The sequence below is a fragment of the Sceloporus occidentalis genome, unplaced genomic scaffold (genome assembly GCF_023333645.1).
Source record: "Sceloporus occidentalis isolate IW3139 unplaced genomic scaffold, rSceOcc1.0.p SCAF_130, whole genome shotgun sequence".
NCBI lineage: Eukaryota > Metazoa > Chordata > Lepidosauria > Squamata > Phrynosomatidae > Sceloporus > Sceloporus occidentalis.
In genome coordinates, this window is record NW_028317110.1 from 2,024,875 (window position 1) to 2,045,321 (window position 20,447).

A 20,447-nucleotide genomic window follows, 5' to 3' on the forward strand; every position below is an offset into this window, starting at 1 on the left:
TTATATGTAATCATTTGCTTTTCATAGGATTAGCAATTTATGCAGCACTTGATATAATATATATATATTATAATATGTAGCGTACAAGAAGCTCAAGTATATTTGCATTGTAGGTTTTCTGTAGTAATTGCCGCAATCTTGAGTTTGTGTGCGAAACAAAAGCCTTCTTTCCCTGCTCCATAAATATGAATGCATTACCCTTTATAGAACATGCGAAAGCTGGATCTTACCATAAGGTGTTTTTTGTTTGTGTGCCCCCCTCCTTTTCAAAAACTGATATTCTTGTATTGTGTGTATGTGTGTATATATCATACACACACATCATACTGTGTGTGTGTATAATTATATCTGTAATCTCTCTACTAAAACTGTGTTTACGTCTGTGTATTACTTTGTATGGTGCAGTCCCAGTAACGCTGGTGCTGTCGCTGCCTTTTCCTGCCTCTTGTAGGGGTAAAGGTCCAGTATACAGAAGTTAAATATTAACAGGGATTTTTCCCCCCATTTTTTGTGCTACATGACTGTTATCCTAATCACACTGATAATACTGTCTGATCTCCTCTGAATAGATATACATAGCATAGTTTCTGATCTGCCTGTCTGGGAACAGTTACATTGTGCCTTTGTAATGGAGTGGTTTTTTGTTGTTTTTTTTTTATTGGTTTTTAATATATTATAAAAAGTTGATCTTGTAATTATATAAGCTAGGTCCTGTATCAGGAAACCAAGTATGCAGCTGCTTTTTATTTTTTATTGTTTAATAGGTATTATGGACAGAGATGCTCTGTATCCTGTCCTGAATGTATATCAAATAATCTGAAGAAGAAAATAAATCAATAAATATATATATATATATATATAATTTACAATACGCTCCATCAATGTTCTAGGGCCTTAAGAGTTGCTGAGATGAAACGTTTCCTACGCTCTGGTCATGACTCTGTGAGAGAGAGGCTCAAACGGGACTTGTTCCAGTTCAATAAGGTAGGATATTGGCAGATATATCAAAATGATTCCTTGCTACTAGGGCTGCAGGTAACTATTATTTTCATAATCTATTAGTTGGCTGATTTATTTTTTTGATAAATAGGATAAAAAAAAATAAATTATTTAATAATTAAATGAACAAACTATATGTTGAAAACAGCAGAATAAAAAAAACTTTGAGAAAAATGCATTTCTTGTTTTTATTACCCAACCTGCCCCCCCCCCGTTATGCACATCTGAGCCCAGGCTTGCCACACTGCCTCCCTGATATGCCTTGTAACACCCCCCCCCCCCCCCCGATGTGCCTTATACTCCCTGATATGCCACTCTGCCCCCTTAGACTTACACTCTGTGCTCCATACTCCTTGGTGTCTAGTAGGGGCAACCGGTGAACGTCTGCTCGTAGACAAACCTCTGCTGTTGGCCGGCACTTTCGCTGGAGATTCTATCACTGAGCACCGGATGGTCATGTGATGCTGGTGCTCCATCATAGAAGTGCCGGCAGTAGCGGAGCTTGTTTGCGCACATCGCACAGATGTCCACCGACTGCCAGAGAGGAGGATCCAGGTCCCCTGCAGCTTTGCGGGGTATCTGCATCTTAGTGTTATGCGACCTTTGTTTGATGTTGGATTATAAAACGAGGGGTATTTTTCAGAGCATTTGTTTTGGGGGGGGGAACCCTCATCTTATATTCGATAAAATCGATTCAGCTAATCGATAATGGAAATTGTTGGCAACGATTTTCATTATCGATGATCTATTTAATCGATCAGTTGTTGCAGCCCTACTTGCTACTAGTATTTATTGCACGGTGGATCATTTCATATGCTTTACTGTATAAACATTAGTTATGTTTTCAATTTCTTCAGTATTCTTTTTTGAAGTTCACCTTTCTGTGGGGAAACTATTAATTTAACCATAAAGAACTTAGATCCTGCGACTTTAGCAATCCAAGTAACCACTTAAAACACTTTTTCCTTACTGAAAAGCAAAATACTGAAGATAAGTATTATGTTAGTTTTTAATAGGTAGCTAAGGGTTTTTCCTCCCTTTCTCCTCTGATAACTTTTTGGTACCGTACTGAATCAATCCTGAAGTCATAATCCCAATGATCCGTTGTCTTTAATGGGTTAACTACCTGTTATCCTGGTAACCTGTCATGTTGTATCTTTCGTTTGCCGTCTCACCTTGTGAGTGAGCTCACAGAGGATCATTTGTTTTGCCACCCATGGGTAGGACCAAGCTGGCATACAAACCAGCTTGTCTAGTTTTTGGTCTGCAGGGGGTTGTAATTGTAATGAAAAGCAGAAGAGTGGAAATGCTAGAAAGATTTGTCAGTTTATTGCAATAAGAAATACAGGCTGGGTAAGTTGAAGTAAAACTACAAACTGACAGTGGTTGTTGCACTTATTTTATTTATTTATTTTTATAAAAAAAAATAAAAAATTCAGAGGCTGCAACAAAATGTAAATAAAATGTATTTAGTGAGTGTAAGACCTGTGCCATTCAAGTGACCCTCATTGCTACTTTTCTATTTCAATGTCAAACTATGACCAAAAAAATGTTTACAATTGAATAATCAAATCAGTTTGTTTTTATTTAATGTAATTGCCTCTTATTCATAACGATACATGTTTAGTAGTGTACATGTAATGTTTCATTGATTTTTAAAATGTTTAACTGGTTTAGAGATTAGCGTCAAGTAACTTTTTTACTTTAGGGTTTGATCTATTAACTACGGAATGGCTTCCCATGGGCATTTAGGAGGCATGATGTGAAGAACAGCTTCAGTATAAGACTTGCTGTATTTGTTGCCTGTGTGTGTGTATATATTATATATCACTCATTGTCTCTGCAGACAGTAGAACATGGCTTTCCACACCAGCCCAGCGCCCTTGGATTCAGCAGTTCTCTCCATCTCATGGCGATTGGTACACGCTCTGGAGCAATTAAGATGTATCCTTGTTTTCCTGCTGCCAGTCAATTACATTAAACCTTATGAAGCTTAATCTACCTTGAGAGTCAGCACTTCTGAGTTATGTTCTCCATTTACTACAATGAAATTTTTCTTTCCTTTTTTTTTTTTCTTTTTTTCTTTCCTTTGTTTTCCCTTTTTAATAAACGGGTCCATAGATCATAATCCCAAAGCTCCATTCTATAGATTTTGCGTAAAACATATTATAAACCTACAACTAGGAACGTTGTACTACTATATATGTGTGATTTTATTACACAGTTAACATAGACTACTGTTCAAAAGTCACTTTTTGTGTTTTTATGAAAACAAGAAAATGTTGGAAATGCTGTGCCAACATAATTTGCAAAATTGTTCTCTAATGATCAATTAGCCTTTTTAATGTAAGCTTGGAATAGTGAACACATTGTGCTGTTGGATCACAGGAGTGATGGTTGCTGATAAAAGGCCTCTGTACATCTATGAAGATATTCCATTGTTTTCAGCTACAATAATTCTTTACAACATTAACTATATTTCTGATCCATTTCATGTTATTGTAATTGACAAAATTAGCTTTTCTTTCAAAAACAAAGACATTTCTAAGTGACTCCATTATATATTATATATATATATATATATATATATATATAATATTTATTCAAAACGCAGAATAAAATTTTGTGACTTTGGATGGAAAAAAGTGCATGTTCAGCATTCAGTATAAAATGCTAGTCCTGTTTTGTTGTGTCAAACCTTTTATTCTTTAACCCATCACGCTAAGATACGGCAGACCAGGAGTTGAATTCATGGGTCTCCATGATGAGAATAATGCAGTTATTAAGATAAGCTTCATTCCTAACCAGGTAAGAGACTCAAAGTTGAAAGCTAATTACAAATGTGAATTTTACAGAGGAATTTATAGCGCCAACTGGTCCATGAAAAAGGAGTTCAAAGATGTTTCTTACCTTTTCAGTGGGCTAATGTTTACAGAAAAAGATCTAGTATTCACAAGCTCTCGTGATCTCCAGTAAGACTGGTTTGAGTATTCCTTGCATGGTACATGAATAAGTGATCATTAATGATTATTGTCCACATCCAGAGCGATTCTAACGAGTATAATAAAGTTACATGCATGAAGACAATTATATAAAATGTCAGCACTTGTTTAAGATATAGAGCACTGTCTCGTTACCATTTGTACGAGGTTTGGGTTAGGTCTTGGATGAAATGTTAGGTTAGATATGTATAAATAGTGCCCCAAAACCCCTGTCTGAATTTTGAAAACCGTTTATAAGCTGTGGTTTGCGCTTGCCAAAAATACTTGTTCATGAGGGGGTTAAAAATGAAATGATGCCACAGTGATATAGAATGAACAACTGTTCGGTCTTCAATTTAACAGTATGTTCCTCTTTCTTTTGGAAATTGTATTGCAAACATACTTATCACGTACATCATTAGAAATATTCTCTTGGTTTATAAAATTGCTTTTTATTTCGGCATGAAATTAGTGACTTATTGATTTCTATACTGACATAAATTCTTGTGCGTTTTTTTTAGTGCCAGCTGGTGACTCTTCTAGATGATAACAGTCTTCATCTGTGGTCACTGAAGCACCAGGACGGGCTGTCGGAACTGCAGGAAGAGAAAAAATTCACCCTGCGTGGTCCTCCAGGGTGTGTAGATGAAGCAAACTACTGAAATATACATTGTTTAATTTCAAACCGTGTATATATTCTATACTTGTATTGCACTCTAGCATCAGTGTGTGTGGAAACGGGAACTACCAACGGTCTGTTAAATGTTTTACTGTTGGTAAATGTCCGCTTTTTATTAAAAGGGGGGGGGGCAGAACCGGTATCCCATTGTAAAATGAGTAATTGTTTGTTACAAAAAATGTAGCAATTTTTGTTTTTGATTTTTGTTTTTTTATGTGTAACGGCTTGCTTACTAAACTAGGAACCGTAAAATTGTCATTTATGCTTTGTGTTAAAATGTCAGGAACTTTGGCAGTTTTATACACCCTTCTTCTTTCCCGCCTTACTGTAACTCCTGCCTATGTTGTAGTCCTCTTACACATATCTGTCTGGCCTCTCATTTATGGTTGCCCCTCTTTCCTTCCCTTTTGAAATCCTTCTTCTCATTGTATCCCCGTGTTGTGCAGTGAAGTTAAGTCTTTGTCAACCTTTTGAAAAGTTTCAGAGTCCGAAAAATGAATTTTATACTTCTCTTCTGCACCTACAGCGCACCACCCAGCGTGACCCAAATCAAAGTGCTCCTAGCGCATTCTTCAGGGGAGAGGTTGTTCGTGGGCACAGAGGGGGGTACAGTGTTCACGTTGGCGTTACCATCCCTGCAGGTTCTGGAAGAGAAAACTATCGGGCATGAGGCAGCCCTCCAGAGGTAGGAAGAAAGAGCAGTTCCCTGAAATGCAACATTGTCTTCTCTTGTGGTGTTTAGCAATCCCATTTTTTTTTTTGTTTCCCTCTTTTCCTTCTCAACTTTAATGTGTGTGCCTGAAGCCAAACTGTTTTATTACCAAATGTTCTTCCATGCAGTCTTCCAGATGAATACACCGACAGACGACCATTTGAATCGGTTGAGGCCTTGCAAGAAAACCCCAAGAACCAAGATCAACTCCTGATTGGTTACAGCCGTGGCTTAATGATGGTGTGGGATACGAGAATGGGACGTGCTGTACGACACTTCTTAGGCACACAGGTAACTGCCGAAGATCTCTGTCCTTAAACAATTATTCTAAATGTTGGCTATTGTCAAATGACTCAATTAAATTTTTTTTTAGCAACTGGAGAATGTTTTCTGGTGCCGTGATGGAAAACACATAATCAGCTGTCACAATGACGGAGGATACAGGCAGTGGACAGAATCTGGTGAGAGGATACAGGAATCGCCCATTGAGAACAAGGTGCCGTATGGTGAGTAAAGTGGAAAACTGTTATTCAAGATGGGGGGGGGGGGATAAGTTGGTTTTTTTATTTTAATGAATGTGTTTGTGTGTGTGTATATATATATATATATATATTTATATATTTTTTATTTATTTTTTTTTATTTCAGGTCCCTTTCGCTGCAAAGCAATTTGTAAAATAAGCTGGCATATAACGCGCAGAGGGTGAGTGAGCTCACAAGCTGTACTTGGATTTAAACTGAATTTGATTTGAACAAGAGTATTTCACAATTTAAAGGTTTTCTTCTGAAAATACTTTGGTAGGCCAAGACTTGACTCCCACTCGGACCCATGCACTTAATGTCTGGGCATTGTGTACTTAATTGCTCTGCCACTTCAGTATTTTGGGTCCAGTGAACAGCACCTTACGGTATATTGTTTTAAACTTGCATGTTTTTATGATTTATTTTTTTTTCCCCTCATTTTCCATGCTTGGAGTAGATGTGATAATCCTTAAGAGATAGTGGTTAGCGTGAGGCAGAACATTGGGCAATTTGATCACTGTTTTCTAAATGGAGGGTTTTTAATCTTATGTTGATTTCAATAACTTGCTTTTCGATGGTGGTAGTTTTGGTTGTCTTCCTCGCTGTGAACCACTGAAAGTAGTTAGAGCTATTGGTTAAGGTTTTTAAATAAGTTCAGTCTTGCGCGGTCTAAACCTAGTCTCATCTAGATGTAAAGTTATATAGTGTCAGATTGCAGTTTGCTGTAAGCAGAGTATTCATCCTTAATTCTGTACAACATACCCAGTATGACCACCCCCCCATTGTATAATATTGTTTAGAGTCTACTTGCATTAATGAACTGTCCTTTTTTAAAAGTGAATCTGAGGGATAATCTATCAAGGTTATTACACATGTAAAACTTCAGCCTTCCCACCATGTATGATGAATTTGATCCCCTACAGGTCACCATATATTGTGTTCCAAGGTGGAATGCCCATGGCTAGTTACGGGGATCGGCACAGTATATCTGTTGTCCATGGTAACCAACAGACCGCATTTGATTTCACCTCGCGGATCATTGACCATATTGTGATTGGAAACCCTGATCCATCAGCAGGTTGGTATATTTCTGGCACATGGCTAAGTGCATATGTTAATTCCTGGCCATGTTCTCTCTAATTAGAGGGTTTTGGGAATGTGCACATGAACCATACAAGATATGGACCACATATATGAGTCTATTTCAATTTAAGGGGACCTCTTGGCTACTAACTTAAGCAAGTATTCAGTAGAAATGACTGACTGCTGATGTCTAATCTGTGTACATAGGTGTGATTTGTGCAATCTCTTGAAGATTATAATTCATCCAGTCCTTGTTTAAATGTTTCAGAATGTTAATATAACTTTTTTTGTTATGATTGGGGGAATTCCTGTTCAATAACATAACTCCTGTACTGTTCCCTACAGAATATGATGAACCACGGGCTTTGCTAGTGTTGGCAGAAGAAGAACTGGTGGCAATTGACCTGCAGACTCCTGGTTGGCCAGTAATCCAGTGTCCATACCTTGTGTCACTTCATTGCTCAGCCATCACCTGCTCCTATCACATATCTTCTATCCCCCTGAAGCTGTGGGAGAGGATTATCAGCGCTGGCAGGAAGCAGAACACCCACTATTCTGGCATGGTAAGGTTTAAGCTGAAGTTAAGACTTTATGTGGCTATTTTTTCACTGTAATTTTTTACAAAAGTGTAGCATGTTTTATTAAAGTATAGTTTTTATAGTATGGTTTGGTATATATGGTGTGTATGTATGTGTGTGTGTGTGTGTGTAATAATCCCAGTTAAATGTTGTTCATGTTCCAATAGGAGCGCCTAAATCAAACCATCAGGCTTAATGTTAGATCCGATGCTACTTTCTGGATCCAGGCACCTTTGAGGCCCATTCTCCCTCCATTCTCTATTCTGTCTAGTACAGCCAGACCCTAGCGTAGACCGCTCTATAGTTGAAATTGGCTGAAAGACCGTAACTGCTCTCCGTCATATTACCGTAACAAACAGACCGGGCTGTTAAATCTGTTGTCTGTGTTTCAAATAGAAGGTGTGAGAGTAATGGCTGTATATGGCCACGGCTAACAGGGAATGTGTTTCGCGTCATCCAGCATACTCTAAGGCTCTTGAGTAACTAATATAAATAACATTAACTATTTGCTTGATGTAAATGTTTTTAATTTTAAGTAGGAATAACTCAAGATTTTGCTATTTGCTAACTACATGAAATTTGTATGTCTACCTCAACTGAGGGGGGCAGTAGAGGTAGACAAAAAAAATAAATAATCCCTGTCTCTTGATCACTATATAATGAATGAATCAATCGTGATTCAATTAGTCAAACGAACTACTATGTAAATGCCCTTGATTTCTAACAAACATTCATCTGAATATCCCCGTAATGCTCCATGCAATCTTTGTGGTTGACAGGCACCTGACATTGAGTCAATTGCTTTACTTGTTTTTTTCTCTGTTACCCCTTTAAATACTTTCTGCTCGCTTTCTTTCCAAATATACAACTTGCAGAAAATTGCAAATCTATGGGTGACTTTCTTGATACAAGAAATTCCCATGAAAAGGGTGAGAAATGGTGAACTGTACATGCAAATGTTCTAGTCGGAGATCATGAAGGTGCTTGTAGAGGACACTTAAAGTCCTTTCATTTCTAGTTGACCTTTTTATATTTTATGGGTTAAATTTGAAACACTGGCTAGTCTTCTTCTGTTGGATTCTAGCTATAAGCATGTGTGTTTTAATTGTTTGATGCCTTATCTCTTAATTCTTTATTCTATCAATACAGCCATGGCCCGTTGATGGCGGTGTAATATTGGCGCCACCTCCACCACAAAGAGACCTGCTTCTTACAGGGTTAGTAACGCAATTATTGTTTCAATTGTAAAGTGCATCAATTATACAAAGTTATTTAGGGGCAAGTGTAAACAAAAGATCACAAGCAAGTCATTCGTAAAGTAAACATAAAACTAAAAATCTCAGATTCTAGTACGGTTGGGGTTTCCTGCTTACTATAGCTTGCATCTAAAGAGTGTATGAAACCATTTGATAGGAAAATAGATGTATTGCATAAAGGTTTATACCGGTATATTAAACTAAGGAGTCTAAACTTTATTTTCATGGTCATGCAAAGAGATGTATGCATACATGTACACTTTCATGGGTGCATTGATTTGTTTTATTAGGTCAAGGCTGGTTAGTAAGTAAGGCAAGTATGTATAAGGTCTTCAGCAAAGGAAAGCAAAATATTTGGTGCCCGTATCAGATCTATATAATGGTTTGTGTGAGGTGTGGATTAGCTGTGGTCTAGTTGCTCCATGATGGCATGGGGTGTGTAAAAAGGACTAGGGCCGGGGGAGCTTGATGAAAGGTTTATATAGTAGAAATGGTGTGGGTGTTTGTGTTGGGGAAGGGACGGTGTTAAATATCCTGTAGCTGGTTTACAAAAACAAATTCCAAAGTGGGATAGGATAACTCCTGCTACATTATTTTTCATTCATTGTTCAACGACTTAATTAGGCATGAAGACGGCACTGTGCGGTTCTGGGATGCGTCTGGTGTGTGTCTGCAGCTGATGTATAAGATGAGCACAGTGGGGGTCTTTCAAACAGATTCTGACCATAATGATAACCTCAACCCTCATGGAGAGGAAGAGTGGCCCCCACTTAGAAAAGTAAGTGACTTTATTTTCCCATCAAATTCTAAAGTAATACCAAAAAAAACCCCAAAAACGTAGTTATCATCCTTTTGAGTAGGTTTTATTTTATGACATATGTGCCATGCTTTCGTATGTTCCTCTGCAGTATCTATTTTTTTTTTGTTTGTTTAGTCTACCTGTCATATTCTTTTATATATTCTTGTATATATCTTTTACTTCTGTATGCCTTTTTTGATCTTGTGGCATTGTTTGATAGTCTTCTCTCAAATCTTATCGTGCTTGTCAAGGTTGGCTCGTTTGACCCATACAGTGACGACCCCCGCCTTGGAGTACAGAAACTTTACTTGTGTAAATACAGTGGCTACCTGTCTGTTGCTGGGACTGCTGGGCAGGTGAGGATTATATATCGGGATCATCTCTTTGCCAGTCAAGCAGTTTGTAACAGTGTGTGTGTGTGTGTATTATGATCTAGATAATAAACACCTCCTCCGCATGAGTGGTTGAGACCTCTTCATTCCAAAGTTTGAAGGGCTAAGACATGTTTTGCACCGGCCCTCAAGGCTATATGATTTTTTTTTTTTTTCCCCCTCAGTATTTGTAACATATTCTCTATTTTTTCCATCCACTACAGGTTCTAGTTCTAGAGTTGAACGATGAGGCTGCAGAGCAAGTGGTTGAGAACACCGTAGTGAATCTTTTACAGGAGCAAGAAGGTTATCGTTGGAAAGGCCATGAGCAGCTACGTGCCCGTACGGACTCCATCCGTTTTCCTCCGGGATTTCAGCCATTCTGTTTGGTGCAGTGCCAGCCGCCTGCTGTCGTGACATCGCTAGCGCTGCACTCAGAGTGGAGACTGCTTGCTTTTGGCACCAGTCATGGCTTTGGCCTTTACGACTATCAGCAGAAACGCCAAGTGATGGTCAAGTAGGTGCCTGCCTCAGTACAGCAATCATGTATCAAGCCATATATTGATCTAACATTATGTATGGGAGATGGCAAGCCCCAAGTATCACAGTAATACCTGAACTTCTGTCTAAGCGTATTTTCATCAACTGTTTTCTACGCACAATCGCCTCTTTTTTACTAAATTTCTTCTTGTTGAGCTTCTATAGACTGCATTATCTACTACTTAAACTAGGCACCTCTGGGTATTCTGGAAGGCGTTTTACAGCAGTCCTCTGAATCACTTTTTTGCTTTCTGTATTCGTTAACTTGCATTGTAATTTTTTTTTCTGCAGGTGCACACTGCATGCCAGTGATCAACTGGCATTGGAGGGGCCCCTATCACGAGTAAAGTCACTAAAGAAATCTCTGCGTCAGTCCTTCCGTCGCATCCGAAGAAGCCAGGTTAACAAACGAAGAGCGGGAGCTGACAGCAAAGTGAGAACGTTTCTGAGTTGGGCACTACGTGTTTTGTTGCAGCTTAGCTTCCTCATAAGATCTCATTTACTCACTGGTTGCCGACCATTAATAAAATGAGATTATTTTAGAGTTCCAGTCTACTGGTTTGGTGCATTTTTTCATCTCGGAACTTTCATAATTTTATTCCATGTGTTGTAACTTGTTTCTACCGGAGGTTTTAGTTACTGATGCCCCAATGTCCCTGGATTATCTCAGGTGCAAGAGGCTAATGCCCGCTTTGAACAGGAAGCCCTGCAGGACATGGAATTGGCACCTGTGCAGAGAAGGATTGAGGCTCGCTCAGCAGAGGATTCCTTTACTGGATTTGTCCGCACTCTGTACTTTGCAGACACCTTCCTGCGAGACAGTGAGTTACATTGACTTGGGACTGAAAGTATGCCTATTTCCCATTGTAAAACTGTTTTCTTATTTCGCTTATTTATTGCGATATGACTTTACATAGGTAGAACATTATGAGTAACCCACAACTTGCCCTAACAATATTACGTGTGCACTGATAGATACACTATATGGTCACGTCCTGATTACTGAATTTGGGTTTCAATCAGACCATTATCACAGGTGTATAAAATCCAGCACTTAGCCATGCAGTTAGCATTTACAAACATTTGTGGGGAAAGAAATGGGTCGTTCTAAAAAGCTCAGTGAATTCAAGGATGGTACTGTGAAAGGATGCAATGTTTGCAATAAATCAACTTGTGAAACTTCATACCTGTTAGATATTCCACAGTCAACTGTAAGTGGTGTAATTGGAAAGTGTACACGTTTAGGAACAGCTGCAACAAGACCTCATAAATGCTTTACTGGATGAATGGCAAAAATTCCCACAGAAACCCTCCGAAATCTAGTGGAAGCTGTTATAGTAAAGTAGTGTGTGTGTGTGGTGCACACTACATATTAATGTCTATGTCTGTTGAATGCATTGTCGTAAAAGTCCCTGTTTGGTGTAATGGTCCGGTGTCGCAGTACTTTGTATCTGTTCTTCCTATAGTGGGAGTTATTACATCTGAGCTTTAATCTTTACTCTTCCACTAATTTATTGCTGTTGTGTTTTTGTCAGGCTCCAGACACTGTCCTTCTCTATGGGCAGGCACAAATGGTGGCACGGTGTACGCATTTTCTCTGCGGGTGCCTCCTACAGAACGTCGGATGGAGGAAGTTGTGTCTGCAGCACAGGGTGAGGTGATGTTGACTGAATTTATAATAAAACTTCCTGTGTTATTATGTGTGTGCATGGTGAATATTCTGTTCTCTTATTCTATGGTTTCTTCTGTGCGATTACATTCTGACCCTCTAGCCATTTTTATTTAATTTTCACATTATTTTGCTTTCAGTCAAAGAGATCCAACTTATGCATCGGGCACCAGTGGTTGGTATTCTTATTCTGGATGGTCACAGTGTTCCCCTTCCAGAGCCATTGGAAGCAGCTCATGACCTCTCAAAGAGCCCAGATATGCAGGGCAGCCACCAGCTGCTCGTCTTGTCTGAAGAACAGTTCAAGGTAGGATAAAGGACCTTGTGAGCTAGTTCATCAAATTGAGAGATGGTAGACGCGGGCCTCATATTTAATCATGTCCACAGATCTTCACACTGCCAAAAGTAAGCAGCAAATTGAAGCTGAAATTGACTGCTACAGAAGGGTGCCGAGTGCGTAAAGCAGCAGTATGCACCTTTAGTAGCTCTCGAGCAGAGGATCACACAGAGAACCACTTGACTGTGCTTACAAACCTTGGTGACATACAGGTGGTATCTCTGCCCCATCTGAAGCCACAGGTCCGATACGACTGCATTCGCAAAGAGGATGTGAGTGGCATTGCATCTTGTGTCTTCACAAAACAAGGACAAGGTGAGTGTGTAGGTTTTGTGAGCACTACCTGCTAAGTCTCTATTCAACCAGTTTGTTTTTTTCCCGCCCACATGCTCTTTTCATGACCCTACTCTGTGTGACCATGTGCTCTGGTATGTTCTGCCTCGCATCTCTAAATACAATTTCCAAAAAACATTAACTAGGCCAGGGGTGTCCAAGTTTTTTCTGCAGTGGGCCACTTCATCAGAATTGTATACGGGCTGCACTCATCTTTCAGCGAGAAAAGATGGCCTTTAATAAAATATGCAGATTAAAATAAAGTAAATGACACAAAACCTTTACTTTTCCTCTCACTGATTTCTGGGCCTAGAAAGTTTTGTGACTACAAATTCAGGAAAATTAAAAATAGTTCTATTTATTCTAGGGATGCACCAAAATGAAAATTCTGGACCAAAACATTCACGGTTCACCTAGCCAAAACCGAAAATGACCCCCCACCATTAAATAATAAAAACTAAAAAAATTTTTAAAAAGTAGGTAACACGCCACAATTGGACAAAAAAAATAGCAATATGACTTGGCATAATAGGAGTGTGATTGCTAACTGGAGCAGAGTCATGTGATGTCACGTGAACTCTGCTGGGTTCCGCTTCCTCTGTGCAGTACAAAAGACCCTCCCACAGGTAAGTAGCAGGGCTCGAGGTGCGGCCCGCGTAAGATCGGTTGCCCTGGCTGCCGATCTTATGCGGGCCGCACCTCGAGGTCTCGCCGTCCGCATTTGGCCCGCGGGCCGCATGTTGGACGCCCCTGGACTAGGCTTTGAAACTGTATTCAATCAAACCATTGGATTACTGCCAACAAAAAAACACCCTTTTACGCTGGCCATTTTAAAGGGGAAGTTCCATGCAAAAAAATAGTGCTATATAGAGCGATGTTAAGCAAACACTTAAGCAAAAACCTGGTCTTCTATCACTTTATTCCTTTACCTGCAAGCCTAGTGTGTGCCATTCTGGTGATATTCTCGGTTGCTTTTCCTGCCTAAAGAATACACTGAGCTGATTCTTTGTGGCAATGGTAATTAAGTCTGTTCTACAATGGACTTTAATGAGTGTGCAGCTGGATTATTGACAATAATCCATTCTCATTTTTCATCTGATATTAGTGTTCCAAACATGGTTCTCCTTAAGGAAGGCCCGTATACATCTTGAATTCCTATTACATTATGTATTTTTTTTTTTTTTTTTATGCCCACTCTTTAGGATTTTATCTGATCTCTCCCTCTGAACTGGAACGTTTCTCGCTGTCAACATGTTGGCTGATTGCACCTCGTTGTAGGGTGGATCCACCACAGGATCTGCACAGTGGTCAACACCCACGAGGTAGTAATGAATGTCATCTTGAAAGATCCAGGTATGAAGAAAGTCTTAGAGTGTAAGCAAGGGACTCTTTAGAACATACTGCAGTTAAAATTCCTAAAATGCATTACTGTGTAGTAATAAACTGTTTTTATTTTCTGTACAGACAATCTAATTGGGCTGATGAAGACACCGAGGGTAAGGAAAAAAAAAGTGTAACCAAACCATTTTTATATATTTACTACAGTAATTATAATATTCCTGCTGTGTTTCTATGGTCCTCAGGACCCTTGAACATTCCAGGTATTCACTTTTCTGTGACCCTGGAGAAATAAGTCACAAAAATCAAGTGAGAACATATTGTTCATTCACTGCCATGTCACATATTCACTTCTAGTTAAAGAAATAGCCAACCAGGAGCTATCGTGATATAGGACCATATATCTGCCAATACTGAGCATTATTGGAGTTGTAAGATCTGGGGAGCTACCGTATTTGCTCGATTATAAGACCCCCAAATATTAATTTAGGAAAAAAAGCCTGAATATAAGACGACCCTATAGGAAAAAAGTTTTACCAGTAAATGTTAATTCATGTAAACTATTTTTTTTTAATAAAAGCTATGATTGAGAAAAATATTTTGGTTTTATTTCCTTCTATTTTCCAACCTGCCCCCCCCAGTTATGCACATCTGCCCCAGAAATGCCTTATACCCTCTATATGCCACTGTGCCCCATGATATGCCTTTTGACCCCCTATGTGCCACTCTGCCTCCAGAAATGCCTTATACCCCTATATGTCACTCTGGCATTAAGGGGGTTAAAAGGCATTTCAGGAGGCAGAGTGGTGTATAGAGTTAAAAAGGCATTTCTGGAGGCAGAGTGGCATTAAGGGGGTTAAAAGGCATTTCATAGAACACTCTGCCTCCAGAAAAGCCTTATGCCCCCCATTTAACACCCCCTCCCCCACCCTCCTCCAAACTTACTGGTGCTTCTGACTCCCCTGTCATGCAGCCGGGGCAGCGTGTAGATGTCTACACCGGTGTAGATGTAGACCGGTGCAGGGAATTCTCTCCGACAGTCGGAAGGTCTGCGCGATGGATCCAGACAACCCCCGCTGCTAGCCACACCTCCTTCCGGCTGCAGCGGAAGTTGTCTACGTGAATCGCGTAGACATCTACACGCTGCCCCGGCTACACACCGGGGACTCAGAAGCACCGGTAAGTGGGGGGGGGGGAAAGAGACAGGAGGATCTGGATCTTAGTCGTCTGCGGGGGATCTGGATCTTAGTCGTCTCATAGTCAGACCTATTTGAGGTCTGATTATAAGACGAGGGGTATTTTTCAGAGCATTTGCTCTGAAAAAAACCTCGTCTTATAATCGAGCAAATACGGTACTTAATAGTTGCTTTCTGGCCTTTGTTGCATTAAACAGAAAGTTGCACCATCATATCGTATGATAAAACACCTTGTCAGTACCAAATTAAATGTCATTTGCAGGAGATAAAGTAGTGCCAGCTTCAGAAGGCTCATAGATGCATTAACAAGTTTTGCAGAATCCTTGCTTAGACCCCCTGAGTCTAGACAAAGGTGTGAGGTGGCCTGTGTTTTTTTTTTTTTGTGATCCTAAAAAAGGGTTTCCTTTAACCCACAAATTTAAGTTACACTCCTCTTTTCATATACATGCACACTAGCTTTTTCTGGAGCCTAAAACGATCGATTTGCTCTATAAAGACACAAAAAAAAAACCCACCTATGAGCTTACATTGTGTGAAGTATTCAGCCGGTATATTGTTTATATAGGATTACTAAATTTTTATTTATATAACCTCTTTTTCAGGGGTGGAGTATAAAATTAACTATATGAAATGGACTATAAGATGAACCAACTGGTAGAGAAGGACAGGGTATTGCTGATCTGAGTTTACGCTCCATTAGGGGGTTGAAAATACCCTTTCTAAGTAATACAGCTGTAGTTCTATGTAAACCCTAAATAGTTTATTCCAGATTAGAGATGTAAAGTGTCCGGAAAATTTTGAATCCATCAAAAAAAAAATTGAGGAAAAAAAATGTGGAGTGGAGTAGCTTTACAAATGTAAAATGTTATTGTTACACTGGGAACATGAAATGCAGTGTGTATATATAGAAGTATCATGCCTGGAATAATAATAATCTTATTCAGTAAATAATAAACTAAATTAGCTTTTTAAAAACTTTATTTTTTGTTGCAAATGGAACAAGGTCTGTATGTGTTAAGAACATTTCAACTATACAATATAACAGGTAACCCCCCCCCTTTCCCTCAAATGCAACAAAATAAATGAAGAACCCGTCAACACAAAAAACAAAAGCTCTCATCCTTCTCCATGAATTGGACGGAGAGAGCGATCAAAATTGGCCAATCAGATTTGCACCTTAGCACCAATTGCGAAACTTAAGTAACTGGCACTATTTGTGCCTATTAGGTGGATGTGGACACATTGCGTCTTTCATTAAGGTCTTAATGTTTGAATGCCATGTCAAAAAGATATGTATCATTGTAAAAGAAGATATTCCACACCATTTTGTTTAAATTTTTCCGGACCCCCCCCCCCCAAAAAAATGGCTTTGGATGATATCCTCCTCCCATGAATCAATACCCTGTTTTATACATGCCAATATTGTATTGGCCTTTGCAGCTGCTGCTTGGCATTGTGCACTGTTAACAAGTCTGTTCATAATTTTCTTCTTTTTTTTTCCCTTCCAGGTGAAGGAACCTGGTATAATCATTTTAGGGTGTTTTTTAGAAGGTTGTATAGTATGTAATTTAGTCTTCTAGGCTGATATAACTATACATTTTTTTTTTTTCTTTATGCGCCCCTTTTGCTAGTCTTCTCAGATCACTCCCAAGTAATCCTGTCCTATTATGCTTAAGACCTTTAGTTTACTCTGTAGTTTGCAGTTATGACACACTACTACCTTACTGTTGCAAGCAAGTGACCGTGTGTTACTTTATATTTCTTAGCACAAAGGACCAGAGGAGCAGTAATGGAGCATGCATTGCTCAATGATGAAAGTGAGTATTTGTGTCTCTTTATTCACACATCTAAGCATGTCCGATATCATGTGGTACTGTGAGCAAATTAATGAACTGATTTCTCCGTAAAGTAGGCCGTGTGATCATTGCCAAAGGAGACCCATACTTTGTTTTATAAAACATTTTAAGTGATTGTATAGAAATTATGAGCGTGGTTAAATTGTCCAGTGAAAGAGCTGTTAAGTCTTTAGAGAGCAGAAACCTGTGATGATACTCCAAGCATTACAATCTGTTGTAAGCAGAAAGTGAATCTATAAATCATGAGGAACTTTAAAGGGACAGGTAATGTCTGTGACCCCCCCTGAAGAATACATATTAAAGTACTGAGTTCTACATGAAGCAGCCAGTCTGTGAATGAGAAAAGCTTCTGATGATGATTATTGATGTAACATAATACCTTTAGTGAGTCAGCAGGGTGAGATAGTCGCACAATTTATTTTAAATATTGGTATCTCACATAATGGTATATGAGCAGTACCACGTTTGGTTTCAGACATGACACACTACCTAATTTGTACAATGTATTTCTCAGTTGCGTGCCCTGAGAAATGCGACGTTAATAGGGGTGCATCCACCTTGATATCTTCATATGTTGAGATATTGTTTATAAGATGTTCCTTCTTTACGTCCCCTTTATGTCCTAGAATTGGATATGTTTTGGATATTTTTTTTCTTTATCAAATGGCATTGCAGGAGTAAAATAAGTTGTATGTATAACTGTCGTGATGCTAATGTTGTTCAGTCTATGATGATGGAAAATCCAATCTGCCACTTCCAAATTCTTTAAACTTGTTTCTTCCCTCTCTCAGAGATGCTGAAAGAGATCCAGAACACCTTAGAAGGATCACGAATGTAAGTCTCCTATGTATCTGGCACTGAGACCTGTTTATGGATCATGTGTGCCTTAGTAAAAGATTACTTTATCAGCATGCTCCTCTTGTTTTACAGAAGCTTCAATGAAAGAAATTCCAGACAAATCAGTGTAGGAAGACTCAGTAACGGTGCAGGTATGGAAACCGATATCCATTAGTTAGGAACTTAAGAGGTCAGTGTAATGTCCTATGCAGCCTCGCCAATGCTTAATCCATACTCTTGTATTGTGTACCTGTATAGACCAATAGAAACTACTTTCCTTTAGGGAAACTGTGCACAATCATTCATTTGCAAGACGTTCAAACAGTAATTTAAATGGGACAGTGGGCCGTCGAATGGGTTATTCTAATAGATATTGTGTGTGATTATATAATGTTGTAGAGTCTGAGAATAATACTTGAGGGGATTGTGTTTCTCTTGACCAACCCACCAAGTGTGCACTAGCTACAGGCTTACATATATTAATTAGTAAGTTAAGTTAGAAGCATTATTAAACACTCATCTACCGACACCAGACAAGCCAGAAAGCTTGTTTTTCCCCTCAGAAATCTTATGGTGCTGCTACAACCACAAGGGATTCTGGGTAGGCGCATGTCAATAAGGTCAACAATTATCACCTTTTGCCTCTATGTCCACTATACATGGATCCCTTGAGAGTAATCACCCACTGTATAACAGCCTTTAGTAAGTTAGGATATCCTATCTGCCACTTGGACAGAGCACTGTTTTCCAGTACAAAAGCTAGTATGAAATTGGTGTGTAGGCTTCACCAGTTGAATTTGAGTTGACACCCCATGTGTCTAATCATTGGTGATTTATCCCCCCCAAGCAGGAGGCAATTGATTAACTTCCACGTTTTGTAATTATGGCCAATGCCTGGACGATGTTGTCTTGGAAGTGACCATAATATCTCCCAGTGTAAACATCTGTAAAAGTGGTACGGTCTAACCATGTAAGGTAGAGGACTATTTGCTAATCTAACGCTTTTTTTTTTTCTTTTTTTTTCCTTTCTACTCCTATAAAGCTGAATGAAATGCCTGCCAGCGTCCTTCCGACAGCTTGGGACCCAAGCTCAGTGCCATTACACTACAATATTTGGAGCCGAGCACAATGCAAGACGTTTTTCTGGAGCTTGGACTTTTTTAGTGGCCAATATGCCCACGCTGCACACAGGTCTTTACCTGTTTGTGTGGGAAATTGTTTTAAGTTATGAATCTTAATTGCCTTACTGATTGTGTGCGCAGCACCCCCAATGAAAAGTGAAAGTTTTATTACCATGGTTTTTGTTTTTAATTGTCAATTATGGTTTTTAAAGATTTGAACTATTTTGCATTTTATTGGAGTATTTTAGCATCAGTGTTTTTATATGATGTATGAGGCAGAATGCACAACCATGACAGATCCCAGGACCCATTCTATATTTGGGCTACCTTAGTCTATTTTTGTAAGAAACAAGTTTTGTTCTGGAGGTATCTGTGGCCAATAAAAAACATCTTTCTCATTGTGTACTTTCTCCTTTTTTACATCTGAAATCAATGTGGAAAATATGAAAATGAAATTGCAACCTACTACAGATCACTCAGAAGTAAGATTGAAATCCTGACGTGCTTTGCCCTGCTTGATGTTGCACTCTGTAGGAGGACTTACACAGAGTGGGGGACTGGGCAGGCAAGTGGCAATATGAATTATGGGGGGAAAATGACAAATGAAACATATGTTAAATGGTAGCTCCCTTAGACAACAGTGCACAGTGCCAGGCAGCAGCTGCAAAGGCAATACGATATTGGCATGGGAGGAGGATATCATCTTGCCTCAGCTTGAATATGCGGTGCGGTTCTGGGCACCATTCCTGAAAAAGGACATCATCGAACTAGAAAAACTGCAAAGGAGGGCTTCACATGGGATTGGAAGATATTGGTTATGAAGAGACTAAAAAAAGTTTACATACACTAGAAAAACGGCATCTTAGAGGAGATATTACAACATTATAAAGGGCTTTCAGTAATCTAACAAATATGTACACAGAGATCATCCTCTGAGATGGAAAGTGAATATTTCATACACAACAAAGGGGTTCGTTACAGTTAGGACACAAAAGGTATGGAATTCACTGCAAAAAGAGGTGGTGCTATCAAATGGATGCCTCAAAAAAGGTTCTGTTTTTTTATTTTGTTAAGCAGAGCATACTGGGCTATAATACAAATAAACATTAATATTGTAGAGATCCAAGGAAAACTCCAATATATGATAATAATAATTCTAATAAGAATCAAGCATTCTCCGATCTGAGTGTGGGAATTTTCTTTTTCTGGGCAGGCACTGTGAAATCAAAATGAATACGAAC

The 20,447-nt window shown here is 39.1% G+C and overlaps 1 protein-coding gene across 1 annotated transcript; it reads left to right on the plus strand.

Annotated features, from left to right (window-relative positions):
- Positions 1-909: 909 nt before the first annotated feature.
- Positions 910-19,193, plus strand: LOC149281584 (LLGL scribble cell polarity complex component 2-like). The gene is made up of 25 exons (XM_089499153.1): positions 910-984; positions 2,846-2,943; positions 3,726-3,807; positions 4,502-4,617; positions 5,186-5,344; positions 5,500-5,662; positions 5,745-5,877; positions 6,019-6,073; positions 6,816-6,970; positions 7,321-7,538; positions 8,703-8,770; positions 9,434-9,587; positions 9,860-9,964; positions 10,204-10,496; positions 10,811-10,940; positions 11,190-11,340; positions 12,055-12,171; positions 12,329-12,495; positions 12,576-12,840; positions 14,061-14,211; positions 14,323-14,354; positions 17,159-17,209; positions 18,040-18,082; positions 18,179-18,237; positions 19,128-19,193. Exons 1-25 carry the CDS (start codon positions 910-912, stop codon positions 19,133-19,135), a joined length of 3,048 nt encoding a protein of 1,015 aa, XP_089355279.1. The 3' UTR covers positions 19,136-19,193.
- Positions 19,194-20,447: the final 1,254 nt, after the last annotated feature.

Excerpts from the sequence above, each read along its gene's own strand:
- LOC149281584 (XM_089499153.1), top strand. The coding sequence starts at position 910 with ATGAAACGTTTCCTACGCTCTGGTCATGACTCTGTGAGAGAGAGGCTC. Across the intron at positions 12,496-12,575 it reads TGTCTGAAGAACAGTTCAAG|ATCTTCACACTGCCAAAAGT; the intron begins GTAGGATAAAGG and ends TCATGTCCACAG. Across the intron at positions 17,210-18,039 it reads TGCATTGCTCAATGATGAAA|AGATGCTGAAAGAGATCCAG; the intron begins GTGAGTATTTGT and ends TCCCTCTCTCAG.